This window comes from Chinchilla lanigera, unplaced genomic scaffold, assembly GCF_000276665.1.
Source record: "Chinchilla lanigera isolate Chin_1 unplaced genomic scaffold, ChiLan1.0 scaffold00001, whole genome shotgun sequence".
NCBI lineage: Eukaryota > Metazoa > Chordata > Mammalia > Rodentia > Chinchillidae > Chinchilla > Chinchilla lanigera.
Genome location: NW_004955402.1, coordinates 23617923 through 23639160, shown reverse-complemented (window position 1 = coordinate 23639160; position 21238 = coordinate 23617923). Strand labels below are relative to the sequence as shown.

Below are 21238 nucleotides of genomic sequence, written 5' to 3'. Positions count from 1 at the left end.
CCTCCCAGTCACTTTCTTCCTTCCTCTTGGTTTCCTTGTCCCTGCTGTCCCCACCCCACAGCTTGGAGTTGGTGAGCCAGGGCCCAGAGCCCTAGAGATGGGGTGGGGTGTGCCTCAAAGTCCTACTGTGACATGGAGCCAGGACAGCAGCCCCCGCTGGGGTAGGTAGAGCTTTGGTAGAAGCCTAGCTATGGTAGAGCCCAGGCTGATGTTCCCTGACCCAGAACTGGTAACAAGAACTGACACTGCGCCCTGTGGGTTACTGGACGAGCAGGCACCCAGCACTATCTCACCACTGGGAATGTTCCCAGTGCTGAGTGCATCTGGAGTGAGGGGTCCCTGCAGGGCAGTTGTCAGGGGTCTCTGCAGAGGAGGACATGGGATGACTGGTTCTGGTTTGCTCAGACCCCAGAAGAGCCCCCAGCTCTAGGTGAACTCTCCTGGCAGTGAGAGCCTTCTCGGGGAGAAGGTACTGACTGCCCTGAGTACACAGGGACATCAGGGCCCTTGAACACCCGGGTGTTCAGAGGAAATCACAAATGCATAGCTAACCGTAGTTTGATGGGGAGTGATCTGCACCCAGAGCCTTGTCTGTGTGTCAGTCGTTTACTAGTCCACAGACATCTAGTGAGTCCCCGCTCACCAGTGGGGTCCCATTCCAGTTACTATGCTGCATATCAGTTTAACCCCAAACCAAGCCACGTAAAACAATTGTTTTTCATGCCCCCCGATTCTAAGGGTCAGGAATTGACAGCGCTCAGCATGGAAGGCCTGTCTCTGCTCCAGGACGTCTGGGCCTCTGTTGGAAGACTAGCGGCATGGGAGCTGAAGTTATCTGGGCAGTCACTTGCTCGCAGATTGGTGGCTGATGTTGGTCGTCAGCATCCGTGGACTCTGTGGGATCATTGTGGGTCTTCACAGCATGGTGACTGGTTTCCTCAGAGCAATATGCCCTTTTACATCCTAGCCTCAGAAGTCCCTGGGACCACTCCTACCATTCTTCATTTTCGAGAGCAGTCCCAGCAGAGGGGGAGAGGACACGGCGGGAAGAGCACATGGGACGGAGATGCTTCCGCAGTCATGTACGAGCTGCCACAGATGCACACAGCCCAATGAGAGCCCCCTCACCTGAGCACACAGATGAGTGGGGTCCACAAGCTAGTTGACAGTTGTCACACGAGTAGGGAGTCTGTGGAGGCATCTCCAGGAATAGGCTCCCCTACAGTGCTCAGAGCTGACTCTTACTGCACGTCCAGATGGAGGTAAAAGTGACACAGAGAGGTGTGCCCCTAGGAATGGCGTGGGCATGTCTCATTCAGTCAGTTCTTTCCATAACCGTGACGGCCTACTATGTGCCAGGAAGTGCTGCTGCAGCAGAGTCCTGCTCTCTTTCCCCAGCGAGCAGACCTGGGGTGCGGGGAGCAGAGACAGATCAACTGCACAGGCAAAGCAACTGTCCTTTGAAGCCCGGGGTATAGGGACGGAGCACTGAGGCAGAGAATACGGGAGAAGAAGCAGGAGGCTTTGGTGAGAAGGCAACATTTAAACTGAGACCTAGATGAGGAGATTTTAGCTTTGTGACGGGAGTGCCCTCCGAGCAGAGGGCACAGCGCAAGCAAAGACATTGCAGATGATTGGGGCCCCTGAGGAAGACAGCTGTGCGGAAGAGAAGAGAGGAAAGGAAAGCTGGACGGCAAAACGACCCCTCGTGGGCCCTAGGAGACGGCCAGATCAGCACCTGTGCTCCTGGTGTGCTGCCTGCCGCCTGGGCAGTAGGAGGCCAGGTCGCTGCCACGTGGCTCCCACTGCCCACCCACTGCTTACTTCACCGGCTCCTCTGCCTGCGTCCTCCCTCTCCTACCCCGCCACTCTCCGGACCCTTCGCCTCCAGCTCTCCTGACCCTGTTCCCGCACTTCTCTTGCTCCAAAACCCTCCAAGCTATACTCCAGCCTTTCCCTGCTGACCTTCCCACTCTGACTGCGAGCCCCGCCACGCCCCTCCCCCGCTGCCCTTCCCCCAGCTGTGAGCCCCGCCCCTCCCGCCTAGCTCCTCCCCTCCCTGCTGCCTGGTCTTCCCAGCTGTGAGCCCCGCCCCTCCGGCCGAGCTCCTCCCCCTCCCCGATGCCCCTCCTCCACAGCTGTGAGCCCCGCCCGTCCCGCCCTGCTCCTCCCTGTCCGGCTGCCCTCCTACCGCTTCGGCCCTGCCCTCCTCCCCCAGGCCTGTTCCCGCGCCGCCGCCCGGACCCTGGCCCGGGTAAGCATCTCCTAATTTTGTTCTAGAAGATAGAAAACTCTTCGTGGGTATGCTCAATAAGCAGCAGTCCGAGGACGACGTGCGCCGTCTCTTCGAGGCCTTCGGGAACATCGAGGAGTGCACTATCCTGCGCGGGCCGGACGGCAACAGCAAGGGTGCGTGGGCGACAGGGCGGGAGCCTCGGGCGCGCGCTGGGGAGGCCGAGACGACCCGAGTCCCGACTGCTGCGGAGGCTTTGGGTGCTGCAGGGTCTCGGAGTCTTTCTGCTGTGTCGCTGTATCTCTTGCTGTCTGTCGCACCCCTTCTCCTCTCACCTCTGACCCCTGCACTCCTCCCCACCTTGCGCGACCTCTCGGTCCCCGCCCTCTCTGGGCCCTCGGGACGTGGCTCAGCCTGTCCTGTCCCCGCAGGATGCGCCTTCGTGAAGTACTCCTCCCACGCCGAGGCGCAAGCCGCGATCAACGCTTTGCACGGCAGCCAGACCATGCCGGTGAGTGTAGCTCTCGGGTGGAGCTGGGCGGTGGCGACCAGTTCTCCCACCTTCCGAAGGAGACAGGAAAGGAATTTGTTTCTTAGACAAGGACACTGATGTTAAGGAATTGCCCGGAGGTCACCCACATAGAAAATGCCCACGGTGGGGTTGTGGCCTCATACGTCTGGGCTGGTACTGGATACCTATCCCTGTGGGTAGTGCTCTACAGAGTGCGGGTGGCCTAGGCCAGTGGCAGGACAGCTGGGGGGGCGGGCGGGGAGCCTTCGGCCAAGTGGGTCTCATGTGCCGCCCTGGCTGCAGGGAGCCTCATCCAGTCTGGTGGTCAAGTTTGCCGACACCGACAAGGAGCGCACGATGCGGCGAATGCAGCAGATGGCTGGCCAGATGGGCATGTTCAACCCCATGGCCATCCCCTTCGGGGCTTACGGCGCCTATGCTCAGGCAGTAAGTGGGGGCAGGGATGGGCGGTGGCTCTGGAGCTCACTCCCCAGGTCCCCAAAGAACAGGGACTCAACCATAACCGGAAATACCACTCTGCCGTCTGGAGTGAAGGGGACCAAACATAAGCCCAGGGAGTGAACACTCAGAAGGGGTTTGGGGAAGGCTGGTCCAGCCGGTGGTAGCTGCAGGCGGGAGTGGGCTGCTCTCCTGGTTCTTGAGGGTAGGAGCTGGCGAGAAGACCCCCAGCAGGGCAACAGTGCTCAGGGCTGCCCTGAGCACTGCTCCCCTTTTGGCACATCGGTCCTGAGCCCTAGGAAGCGCTGATGGGTTGTGGGAGGTTCAGATACTTGGTCCTCATCACCCACCCATGGCCCCACTCATGGAAGTGTGTCAGCAGGCCTTCCCGTCACTCCTGGTAGGGATCCTGCTAAGTGACCCAAAGCCCTCCACACCCATACTTTTCTGCAGTCCTCTCGGGTCCTGCCTCTAGCTCACCTTTCTTCCACAGTTGAGCCCACTCTGACAGTGTCTCCCTGAGCTAACTGCAGACTGGTAATCACAGTCCCCACATGGTAGCACTGAGATGTAGTATGGTTCTGGCTCTAAACATGCAAACTCACTTCATTTCCTCAGCAGCGTCCAGCTTTGGAGGCTTCTAACAGCCTCCCCTGTCCATCCTCACCTTGGTAAAGAACTAACAGTGCCAAGATGCTATTCATCATTCTCCTATCTCTTCCACCCAATAGACTCTATGACCATTTGGGGCAGAAGCCCATGCTGTTAATGCCACATAGGCTACTCATCATCTCCATAGCACTTTGGGTGTCACATCCCCACAAGTGGCAGCACTTACCCATAGAGCAAGTCTTCTTCCCTCATCCCCCAGAATATCAGCGCCCAAAGACCCTACTAATACTCTTGAATGCAGACATCTCCCAGGAAGGTGGCCCCTGATGACCAAAGAGGACTGAGGGTGGCATCAGGACTCGGGGTGGCAGCCAAGGGACTATCCAGGCTCCCTGGGGCTCAGGCCCTGGGAAGTCATTTCCAGGAGCTGAGCCCTCTGGTTGGGAGGGATGCCTCCTGGAAGCATGTGATATTTTTTCCACTCCCTCTGCCCCAGCTGATGCAGCAGCAAGCGGCCCTCATGGCATCAGTTGCACAGGGAGGCTACCTGAACCCCATGGCTGCCTTCGCTGCCGCCCAGATGCAGCAGATGGCGGCCCTCAACATGAACGGCCTGGCGGCTGCACCTATGACCCCAACCTCAGGTGAGACAGAAGATGCCACTGCAGGCCAGGCCTGGGGTGGGGCTTAATCTCAGCTACCAGTGGATCATCTTGAGGCAAGAACACATGGTGTTGGCACCCAAGAGGCCTTGTCCCACTTGGCAGTTTGTCTCAAAATGTTCTAATTTTGTGTGACCCCAGGAGAGATATGATGTGATATCATTCTGTGCATGATAGGATTCATGGTGGTGAACATTTCTCTCAAGTTGTTTATCCATGGATTGTTAGGAGACAATCCATCTTGTTCTGTTAACAGTAACTTTCTGGAAGGAAATTGACATGACAATCTCTTCCTTCAAACTCTGAGGGAGAAGAGTCCTGCTCATTCAGTGGCCTTGTTCAGTCCCAGCCCTGTAGGAGCCCCATTTTCATTTCTCTTCAAGCTAACCTAGATTCGCTGGCCTTTTCCAAGACAACTGGATAAGCAGCTGGAGAAGACCACAAGAGTTATCTCGATAGGCAGGGGTTAGGAGCAACCTAATCACAAAGTATGCTTTTGATTGGCTCTCAGGTATTGTCCAGTCCACGATTCTCAACCAGTGCATTTTGTTCCCCACTCCTAGGACATCTGACATTGTCCAGACTTATTTTTGCTTGTCACAGCTGGGAGGGGGAAGTGCTACTATAATCCAGTGGTAGAAGACAAGGATATTGCTATTCATCTTACAATGCGTGTCACAGTTCCTCAAAACAAGGAAATATCTGGCCCCAAATGACCTAGTGTTAAAGCTGAGGAAACCTGCTTTAGTCCCAAGGGCTGATCCGACACCCCAGACTGTCATTCACCAAGCGTTCTTGGTTCTGTGTGCCCAGACTGTACCATCAAACTTCTTGACATCCAGGAGCTGTTCCTTTCTCAGCTAAAAGCCAGGAAGCCCTGTGCCATCTCTGGGCCCAGCTTGAGCACTACCACATCCCTTTGTTCTGGTCTCCAACCTCAAGGCCACTCTCAAGCCTGGCCTGTGGGCCAGCGTTGAGGGCTTGTTCTCAGGGGGACCTGGCTTTTTACATGAAGAGGAAGGTGCTTTCCAGCCTCTGGGGCTACAGTGCAATCTCCATACCATCCACATCTTGTGTTCTGCCACCTAGAATAGGTAAAACACAGTTGTCATCTGGCCCCAACTTTACTCTCACCACAATGACTATGCCACTCATGCTTAATTGCAGCAGGCTTAGGTGTCTAGTTTGTGTGTGGAATAGGAATGACACTGTGTTGTGCAGTGACCTCCTTCCCTTAGTCCAAGGGAACCTTCTGTATCTGAGCAGCAAAAAATTCTTAAGGAAGCAAATCAGCTCTTCATGGGCCAAAGAAGGACCAGCAAGTCCTGACTTAGCTGGAGTGAGCTAAAGCCATGAAAATGAATGAAGGAGGGCTAAGTGTGGATAAGATCAAGAGCATTGGGAATAGTCTGTGTGCTGTAGGTTCAAGGACAAGTCATCAGTGGTCAGAGAAGTCTTTATAGTGTAAGTGGAACCTGGACTCTGCCCTGGGAAGATAAATTCAATATAGATGGGCCAAGCCAGCCCATACAGAAAGATAAGCCAAGGTATAGTTCATAGTTAAGACTGAGATGGTGGGTGAGATCCAAGTCCATCCCGGGCCCTTGGAGCTAATATGGTGAAGCTCAATGGTTTGGCTTTCTCACCTTTTTTCTGCTTGTCTCCCCTTTTCTCCAACCCCTCTGTGTCCTTAAAACCAGGTGGCAGCACCCCTCCAGGCATCACTGCACCAGCCGTGCCTAGCATCCCATCCCCCATTGGGGTGAACGGCTTCACTGGCCTCCCCCCACAGGCCAATGGGCAACCCGCTGCAGAAGCTGTATTTGCCAATGGCATCCACCCCTACCCAGGTAAGCACATCTGGTAGACCTTCCTTCCTCATGCAGCACACTTTTGAATTCTGTCCCTGCACTTGCTGTTATAACAAGGAATGTGTGGCTACTGCCCTCTGTCTGTTCTTTGGTGAAACCCTACATGTGTCAAGGAGGGCTTGCCACCTGCCTTGCTTCAGGAAACCTGCGGTAGGACAGAAGAGACCAAAATTCTACCTTTAAGGAGAGTTGAGAAGGGTTCCCTTTGAGAAGAAGTGACACTAGACACACTTGCACAACTAGGAAGAGAGGCTAGTAATAATAAATTAATTGTGTGTAAATTTGAGCTATAAGAATTAAGGTGATAGAAACTAAAAGAAGAATATGATTTAGTGTTAAGTAGGAAAAGTCTCACTGAAGAAGGAAGTAGAGGTGTAATGATTGGCAGTCTAGCTAGTACATATGGGCCCAGTCCCCTAGTGCACCCAAATCCCTGGTCAGCACGTTGGACAGCATCCCAGTACCTCGGACAGCGCCCAGGGCCTGCAGTTTATGAAGCGTACCACCCTGGAAGATCCAGATTCGTTACAGTAAACTTTGCTGCTCTCACTCAGCAGCTCTCAGGAGAGACCTGAAGCTGCTCCTCTCTCAGCCAGAGGATGGACTGATATAGGGGATGGAAGCTGGGCCCAGAGCCCTTGACTAGCAAGAGGCAGTGTAATATGGATATGAGGAATGCTTGGAGGGCAGAGAACGAGGTTATAGGTTCACATAAGCATTAGTTGAAAGAAGGGCCCTAGAAAGAAAGCAGAACATGAGGTCTGATTCCAGCTAAAAACATATCTAGCTACAGAATGATGAGACAATAAAGCAAAACAAAGTTTGGTCAGGAGTGAGCGCTCTTGGCCAGACATGGTGGTGTATATCTGTAATCCTGGCACCTTGAGAGTCTAAGGCAGGAAGATCAAAAATTCAGGCCCATCTTTGGCAATGTAGTGAGGCCTTGTCTCAAAATTTTTTTAAAAAAAATTTAAAAATGGGCTGGGGATGTAGCTCAGTGTGAAGGCCCCGTGTTCATTGCCTAGTATGAAAAATAAAACGAGTGTTTTTCAGACTTAAGATGCCAAAAGTTTCAAATGAGGGGAGAGCTCCATAGGCTAAAGAAGCTTCACTGAGCCTCTCTGAAGAGGAGGCTTAGAGCAGACTTTACCAGATGGGCAGGAAATGGAGCGATGAGGATGAATAAGGAGCACACTCCTGGGTCAGGGGTTATCCTGGAGGATGAGGACATCATGCTTCACACTCTGAGTGCCCATAGAATCCACTGTGAGGCTTGATAAAACCACGGAAGGTCAGAGATTCTAATTTTATTGTTTGGCACAGCCCAGACATCAGTAGTATATAAAAGTGCCTCCAGCAGCATGTGCAAGGTCCCTGTGCTAGAGGGAAATAAAGAAGGGGCCCAAACATGGACTTGTTCTTGACCCCAATCTCGTGCTTGCCTCAGTGCAACTCTCAGTCCACATAAAAGCAACCAGAGGGGTCTAAGAGGTGATGTGCTGGGCTCAAAGGATCTGGAGTGCTGTTTAAAAGGGAAGACCCCAAGCTGATAGAGGCAGCAAGTGAGGGACCTAGCAAGCTGGAAGTATAAATGATCCACTGATCTCGGCCCATGGGTTTGAGTGATGCCCCCCCCCCCCAGCACATCTGGGTAGCTTCGTTCTCCTCTCCTCCCTGCCTTCAAGCCCATCTGGATCTCTGGATCCTGACAAACCTGTTCTTTCCCTGCCCCCACCAGCATCTGTGAGCTATTTCCCTCGTGGAATTTGGAAATGTTTCTTTCCCCCATTTGTAACAATCTGCCACATCCCATAAACAATTCCCTGCCAGAGCAAAAGGGAGGGATGGAGGGAAGGAAAGGAGAAAAGTAGTACATTAAAAAAATTAATTTACCATCTTTAAATGCGGGGTTTGGAGCTGCCTTAATGAGCGAGATCCTTCAAAATGTTCACTCTTTGGCAGTTACTAATGAGGTCGTTAAGCAAAGAAGTAGAGAGGGTCCCGTGAATGCTTTTCTCCACTTCCTGCTCCCAAATAGCTTCTCCTTTCTTGCCTTTTGCTTGTTGAGAGCCTGTTGGAAGCACACAGTGTGGCCTCTATTATCACATTACACCCCTGAAATCGTGTCTTTCACAAACATGGGAGACTGTTCATTCATTCCTTCAGTCCCCTATTTGCTGGGCACTTACCCTGTGCTGGAGCTGCCGTGCTGCTCTGAGCAAGGGGCATCTTTTCTAATTTTCATAATGGCACTATGTGGGTGAGGAAGAAAAGCCAGACACGGTTGTCCCTCCAGAGAGCTCAGAGACTGACAGAGTAGACCAGCAGAGGGAACAGAAGGCAGAAAGACATCACTGCCAGGCATGCCACAGTGGGGAGCGCTAGGATCCAGTCTGGGGGTGTAAGGTCAGGGTACTGGCCTGGCACAGCCCCAGGCAGGAAAGTGCCTGCTTTTGCCGTATCTTCAGTTCTCTCTTCCTGAGCACAGTCCCTGTGGGCCAGCTCCCTTGCAGTGTCCTGGCTCCTAGCAGGTGTCAAACCTGTCACCCAGTATCTCTAGGGACTTCTGCTCCTGACTTCCCAACTCCCTGGACTTCCCTGAGGTCTAAGGACTATTTCCTAATGGAACTTTATCAACAACTTATAGACAAGAGCTCAAAAACAAAGTTGGGAATTCTTCCTGGCCCCAAGTCCCCAAATCCTAGCATAGCCAGTTAATTTGACTGGCCCGGGTCAACAGGCAGATGAGCCCTAGGGGTTGACTTCCTGCCAGCCTGTGTTACCTAGTTTGCCCAGACATACCGGCACTGGGTCCTCATAGGTGAACCTCTGTCACCACCTGCCTCCACGAGCTTCCAAGGCCAGCCTACTCCTGTGTCTGTCATCACTGACCTTGGCCACCAAAGACTGTGCCCAATGCTGGTCCATGCTTCAAGCTTTTTTGTCCCTACCTACTCAGAGCACAAAAGCTACAGAGGAGAATTAAGCCTTCCCCGCCCCCCGGCCGGCTTCCTCAAGTTTCTTGCCATACTTTGAGCTCTAGGATCCTTTCCTCGTGCTGGACGGTACACACCCCAGAACCATCAGTCAGAAGTTGGGGAAGAGCCTTGGCCTCTGGCTCCTCTGTTTCTGTGAACAGCACACTTCTCCCCACCTGCCTGTCAGCCCAGTTCCTGATGGGAGAGTCCCCAGCAAGGCTGTGCCTTAGACAACTCCCTAGAATGAGGGATGAGTCCTCTGGGAAGGAGTGGGACAGCGTGGTGGGGTGAAGCCTCCTGCGGCCTTTCTTTCACCTGGATGGGATCTGCCAGGCTTTCCCCCGACTCCCTGCTCCTGACCATTACTGAGGATCAGTGAGGACGAGCCTCCCTCCTGACAGCCTCCAGCCCAGGGCTGGGCCCCTCACCCAGGCCCTTGTGGTGGAGCCTTGCTCTGCATCTCCTGCCCAGTCTTCACAGTCTTCTGCGTGAACCCCATCTCCCTTACCCAGGCCAGCTATGTCCTGTGTCCCCCGGCTAAGACAGCACCCCACCACCTTACAAGGGCCCTGGGCCAGAAGGATGACCTCCCAGAGGACCCAGCACTCAGGGTCCCGGTCTCGATGCTCTGCCTGCAGTGGTTGGAAAGAGAAGTGTAGCTATAATGTTGATGTGTGGCGGGGAGATGGTATATTGGGCGGGCACCACTGACCTCTGCCCCTTGGCTCCCCGCAGCACAGAGCCCCACCGCCGCGGACCCCCTGCAGCAGGCCTACGCCGGAGTGCAGCAGTATGCAGGTCGTTAGTATCCTTGCGTCCCCTCGGCTCTTTCCCTGGCTGCGTTCATCTCTCTGTGCCCTTGGCACCAGTACCCCCTTTTCACCCCAGACCTGGGCCCAGTGCTGCATGGGGTGGGAAGGGGGAGTGGCAGTGGTCTCAGTGAAAGGAGGGAGGGCTGTGTTGGCGGAGACACTCCCATCCACTCCTCACACCCATCCCTGTCTGGGCTGTGTCCCTCTTTCAGGTCCCTTGGCATTTAGGGCAGAGTTTTCCCGGCATGGCAGGGTGGTGGTGGTTGGGCAGAACTGGAAAGCCAGGCTGAAGCGTTGTCCTTGCTGTACAGTGACTTGTCTCGGGGCCCTGATTTCCCTTTTCCCTGGTACTTCTAGGGTGAGTCTGCCTAGGAGCCCCAAGCTGTACAGCAGCACCGGGGCTTGGCTGGCCCTGGAATCCTGGCCCAGGAAGCACAGATGCCTGGGTTAGAGAAGAGGGTTTTCTGGAAGGGAAGCAGCTTCCACCAGCTTATCCAGCCAAGGAAACATGACAGGAAGCCAGAAGGAGAAGCAGCCCATGGTAGTAAAAATGGAGAGATGAGAAAAGACAGCCTGGGGCCAGCAGACGGCCTGTGGTCATTGAGCTCAGCCATCAGCCAAGCTTGTCCCTTTCTCCCATGCCTGGGCTGGGCAGTGCACCGCATTCATCCCCAGCCAGCTTGTGCCCTGTTGTCTGACTGGTCAGGATTCCTCTTCACTGTCTTCAGAGAGTTAATCCTGTCTCTCCAGAGGGTGATGAGGCTTCCAAGGTAGGACTCAGGGGATGCTGGCTTTGCTGCTCTGGAGCCCCTGGGAAGCTCTCTCTCAGGTCCTGCTGGTATTGGAGCCAGGCCAGTCTGCAGAGGGAGCTGGATATTCCTGTCCTAGCTCTGAATATTCCCAACCAAGTGCAGGAAACACCAGATGTCCTACTCAGTCCTCTGCCCCAGGGTCTTAGCCCTGGCAGGCTCCCCAAAGGCAAGTCCACACTTCAGCGGCTCCTCACCTCCCACTGCCATCTGAGTAGCAGTGAAGGAGGTAAATCACGACTGTCTGCTGTCCCAGATTAAGCTGGCCTGTTCCCCCACATACACACATGAACCCCCACTTCCACGCGTGCACACACCCACATATGCTTGCATGCACAAACACATGCTTTGACGCACACGTGCAGGTTTCTGATCTTTACACTGTCGCTTCCCTTTCACAAGTACTGAAAAGGGAAAGTCCCTTTCTCCAAAGTGGCCAAGGTGACATGCACCTATAGTTGGCCAGTCTTCTGTGTCCAACACTGAAATCTCTCTTTCTTCCTGCCTCTCACCATGTCGGTCTGTCTCTGCGTCCTGTGCTGCTTTGCCTCTCCTCTCTGTGGCCCTCCAGCAGCTGCCTACCCTGCTGCCTATGGTCAGATAAGCCAGGCCTTTCCTCAGCCACCGCCAATGATTCCCCAGCAACAGAGAGAAGGTGAGTCTCACCTCGGCCCTCCCCTATGCCCAAGAGGCTATTACCTGCACCTCTGGCTTCACCTGGGTCTCTGGCTTGGGCTTTGGTTGGAAAGGCGGCCACATCTACATGTGTGTATGTTTGGCAGTGGGTGGGGGAACAGAGCAGGATTGTGAGTTGTGGCACTGTCCTGCTCTCCTACCCACAAATGGAGACAAGCAACTTGTGGGAAGCTCCACAGACCACAGTGGCGTCCTGGCCCAGAGGTAGGGGAATGGACACATGGCCCTGAAGGTGCTGGAAAGTCACACACCTTTCCCGCTCCCCTCCATCGTTTGCCACTGCTCTGACACAGCTCACAAACTGATGTCTTGGTCTTTAAAAAGTCCTCAAGAATGGTTGGGGTTATGTTCCTTCCCTAGCAAGCCCTTGAGCTAACCCTTAGAGAGAAGCTAGCTGAGTTAGGTGTGTGTCTTTCAATGGAGGGTTTGCCCTTGCCCAAGGAGTTGCCAGCTTTATACAGGAGATGAGGTCATCCTTCGAGTCTTTTTCTGGGGTCCTACCTGTGTGTTCCCAAGGAGCTGAGAGCATTAGCTGGGTGGGAGCTGACACTCCAACAATGCAGTGGCTTTTGCAGCACCAGCTCTTATAGCTTTGGGCTTTGGGAAGGGAAAGGTGAACAGCCTGAGGTGGTCAGGAAAATGAGGCCTTGCAGGAGCTGGACAGGATTGTCCAGAGGGGAGGAGAGGGAGAAGTAAGTGAGTACTCATGGCTGGGGAAGCAGGTAAAGGGGTTAGTTCTGGACAGGAGTTGTCATGCCCTCTGGGCGACCAGCACACACACTGAAGCTCCCAGTAGGACTCCAGTGGCAGGACTAGGATGAGAGTGGCACAGTGCAGGTCTAGTGAAGGGGGAGCAGAGGAGAGGTTGTCCTGGAAAGCTACATCCAAAGGTCCTGGTATGAACTGAGCAGAGCAGGGAAGATCCACTGGTGTGGTGGCAGGGAGTTCCAGTGGTCTTCAGATGCCTGGCTCATGGCCCCTGTAAGCAGACTGACCTGGAGCCCTGGAATGTAGGGCACTCGGAAAGGACCTTGGTCATCTGCTAGTCCCAGCCCCTTTGATGTGCTAGGCCCCTGACAGGCTGAGCAGCTGAGAGCCTAAGCTTTGAAGCAACCTTCTGGACCTGACTTCCAGCTTTGTCACCTCTTCTCCATGAGACCCTGGACAGACCACCTTACCTCCTCAGCCTTGGTGTCCTGTCCAGGAAACTAAGAACCATGAACACCTCTCCTTTCCTGGAGAGGTGTAAGGGTCAAACTTGCTCAGTTTCCCCCTAAAGTGCAAGCATCTGATCTACACACAGCCCTCTTCTACCAGATTATCATCTCCTCCAAAGCTGTTCATGAGGCGTGCTACTCCAGCTCACATCCATTAGGAAGCTCCTGAGACCTGTGTCATCAGATCTTCCCATGCCCAGGAGGCCCAGCTGCAAGAGCCTAGAGAGGCACGTAGAGAGTGCCTGTCCACGTTATGCCCTGCTGCAGCTGAGTAGCACCTGGTTTCCCCATCAAGATGCAAAGTGGATGGGAGGTAGTCCATCAACCCTCCTTCTCCAGGGGTCCCTTACCTGGGTGAGAGCCTGGGCCTGGGACTTCTCCCAGTCCAAACATTCATTAGTCAGATCAGAGGCACAGGTGGTGGCCTAAGGGTCCCAGTGAAGGCCTAGAGCAGAGAACTAAGAACTGTGCCCACAGGCCCTCCTACTGCCAGTGTCATCCCATTGGCTTCTGGCCTATGTTTCTGTAGCCTGTGGGCTTATGAGTCTCTATAACCTTCTACACACACACACACACACACACACACACACACACACACACACCCTGCTCCCCGGACCAGCCCTGTGGACCACTCCCTACTCTCCTCAGGTCAAGGGATCTCCCTGGTTGCCCTCTTTGCTCCTTGGCCATCATGCACAGGCTGAGCTCCCCAAGGAGCAGCAGATAGGGAGAGGTAGGGCTTGACACCAAGCATGCTTCATCTACATGTGGGTCATGGTGCAGAGTGGGTTTCTGGGGAAGGCTGAGCTAGCCTGGAAAAAGGAGGTGGTCTCCAGCACCTAGAGGGGAATGTGGGTGTTCCAGGCAGGGGACAGCAGGCGCAAAGAATGCTACCGAGCATGAGTGAGTCTGGGGCAAGAAAGCCAGGCACAGAAAGGTGGGTTGGAGTCAGACCAAAGCCGTACTCCACTGTTGTGTGGAGACTAGCTGAAGAAGAGCTGTGTTCCCATGGCCCTGCTGGGAGCCGGCCTTTTCCCTGTGGAATGCCACCAAATACCAGAGCACACCAGTTGCTGGGAAGAGCCCTCTAGCCAGCTTCTTGTCTTTGAGCTGAGCCTGAAAACTAACAGGTTTCTGAATGTGTTTGAGGTCTTCTGCTCCACAGAGAGGAAAATTGTCACCCTTAGGAATAGCTCTGGCTGGGACTGCCAGAGGCTGCAGTGTGGCCAGGGGTAGCCACTTTTTATCTCTGAAGCTTGTGTCACTGCTTCTCTGGGTTGGACCAGATTGCTGTAATGTTCCGCCAGTCCTCTGGCTGTTCGGTAATGTGGGAATGAAGGACTGCAGGAAGAGCCTGGGCTGCAGGCTCATTGGTGGGAGTGGGGCTAGAGCTGCTGTCCCGACTCCCCAGTCAGGCCAGGGATGGAGGGTTGTCCTTGGTAGCTCATCTTTACTCCGTGTATATAGGACTGAGCTTATGGCCCCATCTCACAAGGCTCCTTGTCTCTTTAAGGGAACAGATATAACATCCTCAAGAAGCAGTTTGCAAAACTTGAACATGGAGCAGAGGCCCCAAGTTCAAGGCAGGTGTCAGCATGGGGTGAAGCCATCATCAGGGAAGCCCCGAGAGGCAGGTGGGAAGGCATGTGCTGGGCCAGAGGTGGAGGGGGCAGGAGGATAGGAGGAGGCAAATGCCCCTGGCCTAGGCAGTGTCCAGTCTCCACAACCTCCCAGATGTGGAGAAAGGGCCCCAAGCCAGACAGGGTGGAAGATGGACTTGGGGCACCAGAAGGGGAGGCAAGAGGTACTGTCAGGGAGAGATGGTGGCTGATCTTGGAGAGCTGTGACTTAGATTGGGACTCAAAGCAGGTTCCTGCCTCAGAGAGGCTCCCGTCTAGCTGGAGACATTCAGGTACATTCACACAGCATGCACCAGACAGAACATGGCACAGATGCAGCTTACAGGGCCAGGGGAGGGAGGGACCCTCAAGGTTGGTGAGGGAGCGCCCTCGCGCCCGGTTCTGGATGCGCCGTCCACTGGCAGAGTGCCTTCGCGGGGGCTTGGGGAGGTGATCCAGGGACCCAGGGAGGTCAGTGCTCAGTTGGGTGGCTTTGGTGGGCAGGGGGAGTCTTTGATATAGGCTGTGGCCCTCAAGGGGGCGGAAGTAGATGGAGGGAGGAAGGAGGAGGTGGGAGGGGATAGGAGAGAAAGAAGAAAAGGGACAGAGAGAATACAGAGGAAGTTCTCTGCCCCAGAACTGGGTTACCTGGCAGCCTCGCTGGTCCCAGCAAACCAGGACATTTGATCTGGCTGTGAAAGCTGCACAGTGGGCCATGTTGGTGCCTTACAGCCTGCACTTTTGAGCCCAGGCTTAGGTTTCCTTTGGCCTCTGATTAGAACCCCAATTCTTACACAAATCTAAGTGCAGCTGTTTGCTTCTCATCCCACCGGAGGTTGGATACCATCACTGAAATGGTCACAGGTCTCTTCAAAAGGTTGAGTGATACATGGCAGATGCTCTTTAAGGTGGCAGAAATAGACCACACATCCTGTAAGATTTCCATTTCAGAGTTAAGTTGAGCATTTTCACCATTGAAAAAGGGATATGTGAATCTTTTTCTGGAAATTCCAGAAACCTGGAGACCTCCCCAGTACTGACTGGGAGTGGGGTGAGAGTTACAATAAGAAGAGAAAGGAGACATATTATGGAGGCCGCAGCCTAAATTCATGTCTTGGCTTCATCCCCTCACCATCACCAGCTTTGCGTCTTTCAGCAGTTCCCCCCTCTGTGAGGTGACGGCAGTGTAGTTAAGTCACAGTGTTGCCGTAGGGATGGAGGGACTCACACACGCACATAGGGCACAGAACAGCCCGGCACAGGTGCACACTCTAGAAGTGGCAGGGCTGTTACTGTCGCAGGAAGTGAAGACCTCTCCATGCAGTGAGGTTCCAGGGTGCCCTAGCTAGTCACGCAGCCCGCTAGAGGAGGTGGGGTACATCTTGCTTCTGCCTTCACTAGCAAGTGAAGGTGAGGTACAGGACAGGGCAGTTGGGAGGTGATTGGGAGCCTGTCTGAGCTGGGCTTTCAGAGGCTTTAGAAAGGCGAGTCTCAGCACAGGGCAGGGCTGTCCCAGGGCCGTTCCTTCTGCCTTCCCCAGGACAGAGGCTGGGCAGGAGGGGTCCTCAAATCTCCCTCTCCTCCCTCTCCTCAGGACCCATTTCCAGGGACACAGTTTACCAGGCTTTGGTATGTTCACCTCATTCTCTCATCAGCTTCACCCCTGGAGCCCCAAAGTTGCCAAGTTCCCCATCATTAATCCATTTTGCAGAAAAGGCAAGTGAGGCAGAGAGGTCAGAAACTTGCCCAAGGGCAAAGCAGAGATGACAGTTTAGACTTGGGGCTCAGCAACCCCCACTCTTCAGGGTGACCCTTGGATCTTAATAAACCCCCCCCTCCTAACCTCACCCCATCCCTCCCTGCTGCGCTGCCTAACTCGCTCACCTCTCCTCTGTCTCTCTCTTTCCCCACCCTGCCATCCCTCCTCCCTGCCCACCCCCTCCCCTCACCGCAGGGCCCGAGGGCTGTAACCTGTTCATCTACCATCTGCCCCAGGAGTTTGGGGACGCTGAGCTGATGCAGATGTTCCTCCCTTTCGGTAATGTCATCTCCTCGAAAGTGTTTGTGGATCGGGCGACTAACCAAAGTAAATGCTTTGGTGGGTAAAGATAACAAACCAATTAGCTTCACCTAGGACAGGGGCCACTCGCACCAATTTACCAGTGTCCAACTGCTTCCACCTGCTCCTCACATGGCCCCTAAGTGCTCCCTGGCCCAGCGTCCATCTCTCAGCCCTCCTCTCTCTTCTGCTATTCTTTTTGCTTTTCAGCTTCCCCTGCCCCTTCTCCCCAACCTGGCTCCCACCTCCCATGTATCAGCCCAAGAGGTGGGTTTCCTCTTCCAGCCAAGAGGCCCCGCTCCACCCAGCTGAGAAACGGAAGGGGCATTTGGGCAGGGGTGGAAGGAGCAGTGCAGAACCAGAGCATCCATCCTTCCAGCAGCCTTTCCTCCCATGGTCCTAGTGGCCAGCCCAACCCTCGGGTAAAGCCCAGCATGAACCTTGGGGGAAAGCCAGCCCCAGGCCCTACCCCGCCTCCTCTCAGCTGCTCTGTCCACCTCTCTGTCCTGCCACCCCTCTCTGTCTGCCCTGCTCCTTGCTCCCCTCCTACCATGCAGTGACTCCCCTCCCGCCCACCCCCCAGGCCCCCAGAGCTGGGCATTGTTGAGGAGCCAGGAGGAGACTGACTGGTCCCTGCCCTCAGGAAGCCTAAGCTCTGAGCCCAGATGGAAATCACAGCTACTGAACTGCAGTGAGCTCTGCGAGGCACCAAGCAATGAAGCCGTCAGGAAGGCAGAGGAAAGACAGACTGGGCAGAGGTGCGGGGCTGGGATGGGGAGAGGTGAAGGACAGGGAGCGAGGTGGCAGGAGGCTGTGGGGATGGGGGAGGGCTGGCTGCAGACAGGGCGGGTCTGCACTGGGGAGGGCAGTGGCTGTGCTGGTGAGGAGTCATGCCAGGCTGTGTCATGCCAGGCTGTGAAAAGGCGATGGCGGGAGGACAAAAGTGCAGCTTTCCGAAATTCACGCTGTGGCAAGGTGTTAGATGGGAGAAGGCAGAGCTGGGAAGATCCAGGAGTCTGGTTGTCAGGTAAAATACAGGTTGCCCAGTTAAATCTGAATTTCACACAAACAATGGATCCTTTTTTTAGTGTATGTCCCACACATTGCTTACTATGTGTCTCATGTAATATTCGGATATTCTTATAATTTAAAAAGTATTCATTGCTCACCTCAAATTTACATTCTATGAGGCATCCTGTGTTTTCTTTATTAAATCTGGCAACTGTATCCAGGAAACTCCAGATCTGCTGGGTTGTCCCTCATCCCCACACTTCTCCTCTCCACTCCTTCCTGGTCCCTGTCCCTCCTCCTCCTCCTCCTCCTCCTCCTCCTCCAGCCCATCCTCTGGGGCTAGAGCCACTCATCAGTGCCTGAGAACTGCGGAGTGCAGGCCCCAGAGAACCACATGTGGAACCAGAGCTGAGTCTGCCGAAGTGCCCAGGTTGGCCCCCAGATTCTGGGGCTGTGCAGAGAAAGAGGAGGAGGCCTGTGATGGCCAGGGAACCCAGGTCTTGGCTTGGGAGTGGTGGACGGAGAAGGGACAGAGTGGAGGAGCGGCAGGAAGCGCATGTCAACACTTTTCCAAGTTGAGGACAGGCTTTCTAGAACCGTGAAGGGCTTGAGGACTCAGGGTGGGCTCCCTAGAGTAGTCAAGATCTTGCACTGCCGTCCCCTCCACTCTGGCAGCTGCCAGAAACCCATGGTCCTTCAGCGCCATAGAGTTGACCCAGCAGCTCATTTCTCTTTGGGTGTGGAGAAACAAAAAGACAAGGTACAGCCCTCCACCATCGGTATTTCCCCTTATGAATTATAGCAGTATATGTAAAAATAAGAGAGAATCAGTAACATTTGCTCTTTAAGTCTCAAATGCTATGTCCATGAGAAGAAAACTGCCAGCAGTCCAGGAAGCTTAGGGGGCATCTAGGCTCAGCCAGGCTGAGCCTCCAGATGCATCCCCTCTGGGCACAGGGGGCGCTGTCCCTGCAGGTGCAGCCTGGGTTTTCAAAAGCATTTCCTCCGAGTCTGCCCCAAGTCCGAACCGCTTAAGCCTATGTCAGTTCTCCCAGACCAAGATTGCTTTCCTGCTTTTTATTGAAAACACCCTCTGTACGCTGCTGCAGTGCCTCTTTTTTTCTGTTCTTAAACTCCTAATGGTAAACACCTGTCCTTGAAAAAGAACAGGCCCCCACAGGCCCAGCCAGCGGCTCCTTCTTGAGCCCCTTGAGTACCCTGGCTCACTTCTGCAGTAGTTTTTTGCTACTCCCCCAGAGACCTGCCCTGTGAAGCCTAGCTCCACTGTGAACACTGTGAGCTTCCGTGACCTCTTGTGTGAAATGGGGGTGTTAGTAGCCACCCATGAGGTGACCTATAGTAGAGGCTTGTCCTGAGCAGTTTCTGCTGAAGTACTACAGTTCCCATTGCCATAAATGTAGTCCTGTGTTAAAGCAGGTTCCCCCTTTAGGCTGTACTCACTCTTGATAAGTGTTAACATAACTGTTAGCGAATCAGAACCTTCCAGAGGCCTTCATGAGGGTGTGTGCAGCACGGATGGTTCCTGTGTTGGAAGAAGGGCTGTAGGCAGAGGACACACACCAGGAGGGCATCCCATCTCGGAGGCTTCCCGCAGGATCTGGGAGGCAGGAGCTCCTGGAAGGTCGAATGAGAATGAGGCAGAGGTCTGGAGGAAGAGGGAAAGTCCTGGGGGCCATGAACACGGGAGGTGGTGCCCAGGGACCTGTTCACAGGGGTCTCCAATCTGTGAAAAGACACTTCTTACCCTGACTGCTAGCCAGTTAACAAAACTATATAAGGAGGGACTAGTCCCCTAGTTCTAGAAGCCCCAGGCTTCTAAAGACCTTGAAAGTTCTGGAAAGCTGGGCTTCGTTGCTCCCCCAGAACTTCCCAAGGCCTGCCGCACCTAGTGGCGCCTATCTGTCCTGCACTCCACCCCTCAGATAGCTCCTCACAGGGCCCTTTTCTCTTCCTCCTTCCTCTCTCTTCTTTGCTTGTTTTCTTTTCTGCAAATAGAGCCAGGCAGCCTAGGTGTAAAGGTAGAGTCTGTACCCATGGTGCCAGCGTGCAAGTGGAGAGATAAGGGGTGCAGCTCTGTCCCAGCAGACAAGGGCTTTAGTATGACCACCTCCTGTAGTCTGGGGGAGAGCAGCATGAAGACTTCTGCAACCTGCTCTAATCTGCCAGGACTCGACTCTAACCATCAGACATACAGGTCGGCAGAGAAGGATGGGCAGGGGGGACCGTAGGAGTTGGAAGGATGCTTGGAGGCTAATCTCCAATTGTGCTTAATCCTTAGTCTTTCCCATTTAATTTGGTATGTAGATTCCTACAGATATTGGTATGGTTACCCTGGACCTGGCTCTGACTAATTAGGCCAGCACTCGTGTGTGTACCCATGTGTCTACACACGTGCAAAAGTGAGATTTGTGCACACAACTCTCTGCCCCATCGCCGATGGTACATGGCTGCATAAGCAAACTGAGCAAAGCAGGAAAGAGACAAGAGGCAGATGGGGGGTGGCAGCGTTTAGGGTTGGGGACAAAAAAATGGAGAAAGAGCCACCAGGTGGGGAGAGAGAGGAATGCGTCCCTTGAAGCGAAGCTGTAGGCAATACAAGGTACAGTCAAGAAAACAGCTTCCGTTTCATTTGGGTCTGGGCCGAGGTACATCTGTCCAGTGGCCATTTGGGGCCCGGCACTCCAACCAACTGAGGCACATCCCAGGGATAGCCAGGTATCTCACCAAGACGAGTTTCACATATTTTGCAGGAACTAAGTCTGTTTTACAGGGGAAAGACCTCTGAAGTTGAGTGAATTAAAGGAAGTGTTAGATGAAACAAAGTTATAAAGATGTATTTGCTGGAGAACTTGGAGAGGGGATTTTGTTTAATGTTCCTTGATCTGGCCCAGACGGGCTTGGCTCCAAGCCTACAAGCTCCTTCCTCAAAAGCCAGGTAGGGGCAATTTGGAAAATACTGATGTAAAGTATGATCTCTGTGAGGGGATGCATTAGAAATTCCCAAAACTTGACTTCCGAACTCACTTTGGGGATGTAGCCAGTCCGTATCTGGGGGATTTCCTGTTGACTGCGAACCACCCCAGTCAGATTTGTCTGGGAAGGTCCGGAGGAGTGAGGGTGCAGAAAGCAGTTCTGCAGGCCCTGAGTACATAAGGCTCTCGGCTATTATTTTGAACAGCGCTGTTTTACCAACAGTGTTAATGTGTACTATTACTGACGTATTTAAGGGTTGCGGGACACACCCGTCGGTGCATGCTTAGTCCAGGAAAAGAGCCTCTACTTCCAGGGCGTGGAATTTTACACGCGTGGAAGGGGCTGCCTACAGCCCCTGGGGGCGAGGTGGTGGGTGAATGCCAGTGGTTCGGATTTACCCGCCTCGGCCGTGCAGCCTCGGGCAGGGCCGGGCCGGGAGTGGGGCCGAGGGGCTGCGAGGACCCAGCCCCTGGCGCTCCGCTCTAGGCAGGGCGCGCCGGCGCGGGGGCGGCCGGGCACGGCCCGCGTGGAGGTGCCTTCTCCGAGGTGCCTCCCCTCCCGCCCCCTCGCACTCCTCTCTCTCCCCAGGCCGGCACCCTGTGCCCTCCCGCTGCCAGGCCCCCTCCTGTCAGGGAGGACAGTGTCCAATAAACTCCACCCGCAGGTGTGTCCGCCCTCTCCCAAGGAGGGGGCCG

The 21238-nt window shown here is 54.4% G+C and overlaps 1 protein-coding gene across 4 annotated transcripts in view; it reads left to right on the top strand.

The window, feature by feature from the left end:
- Positions 1-21238, top strand: part of Celf4 (CUGBP, Elav-like family member 4) — a 291336-nt gene that overhangs the window by 259335 nt on the left and 10763 nt on the right. Inside the window, exons 4-11 of one of the 4 annotated variants that reach the window (XM_005372840.1) lie at positions 2284-2409; positions 2665-2744; positions 3048-3191; positions 4312-4459; positions 6178-6327; positions 10062-10127; positions 11519-11602; positions 16434-16577. In XM_005372840.1, coding sequence (XP_005372897.1) covers positions 2284-2409; positions 2665-2744; positions 3048-3191; positions 4312-4459; positions 6178-6327; positions 10062-10127; positions 11519-11602; positions 16434-16577 — 942 coding nt within the window. Of the gene's footprint in view, positions 1-2280; positions 2410-2664; positions 2745-3047; positions 3192-4311; positions 4460-6177; positions 6328-10061; positions 10128-11518; positions 11603-16433; positions 16578-21238 lie in introns of all 4 variants that reach the window. The other 3 variants (XM_013510323.1, XM_005372842.1, XM_013510322.1) reach the window with 3 other exon arrangements.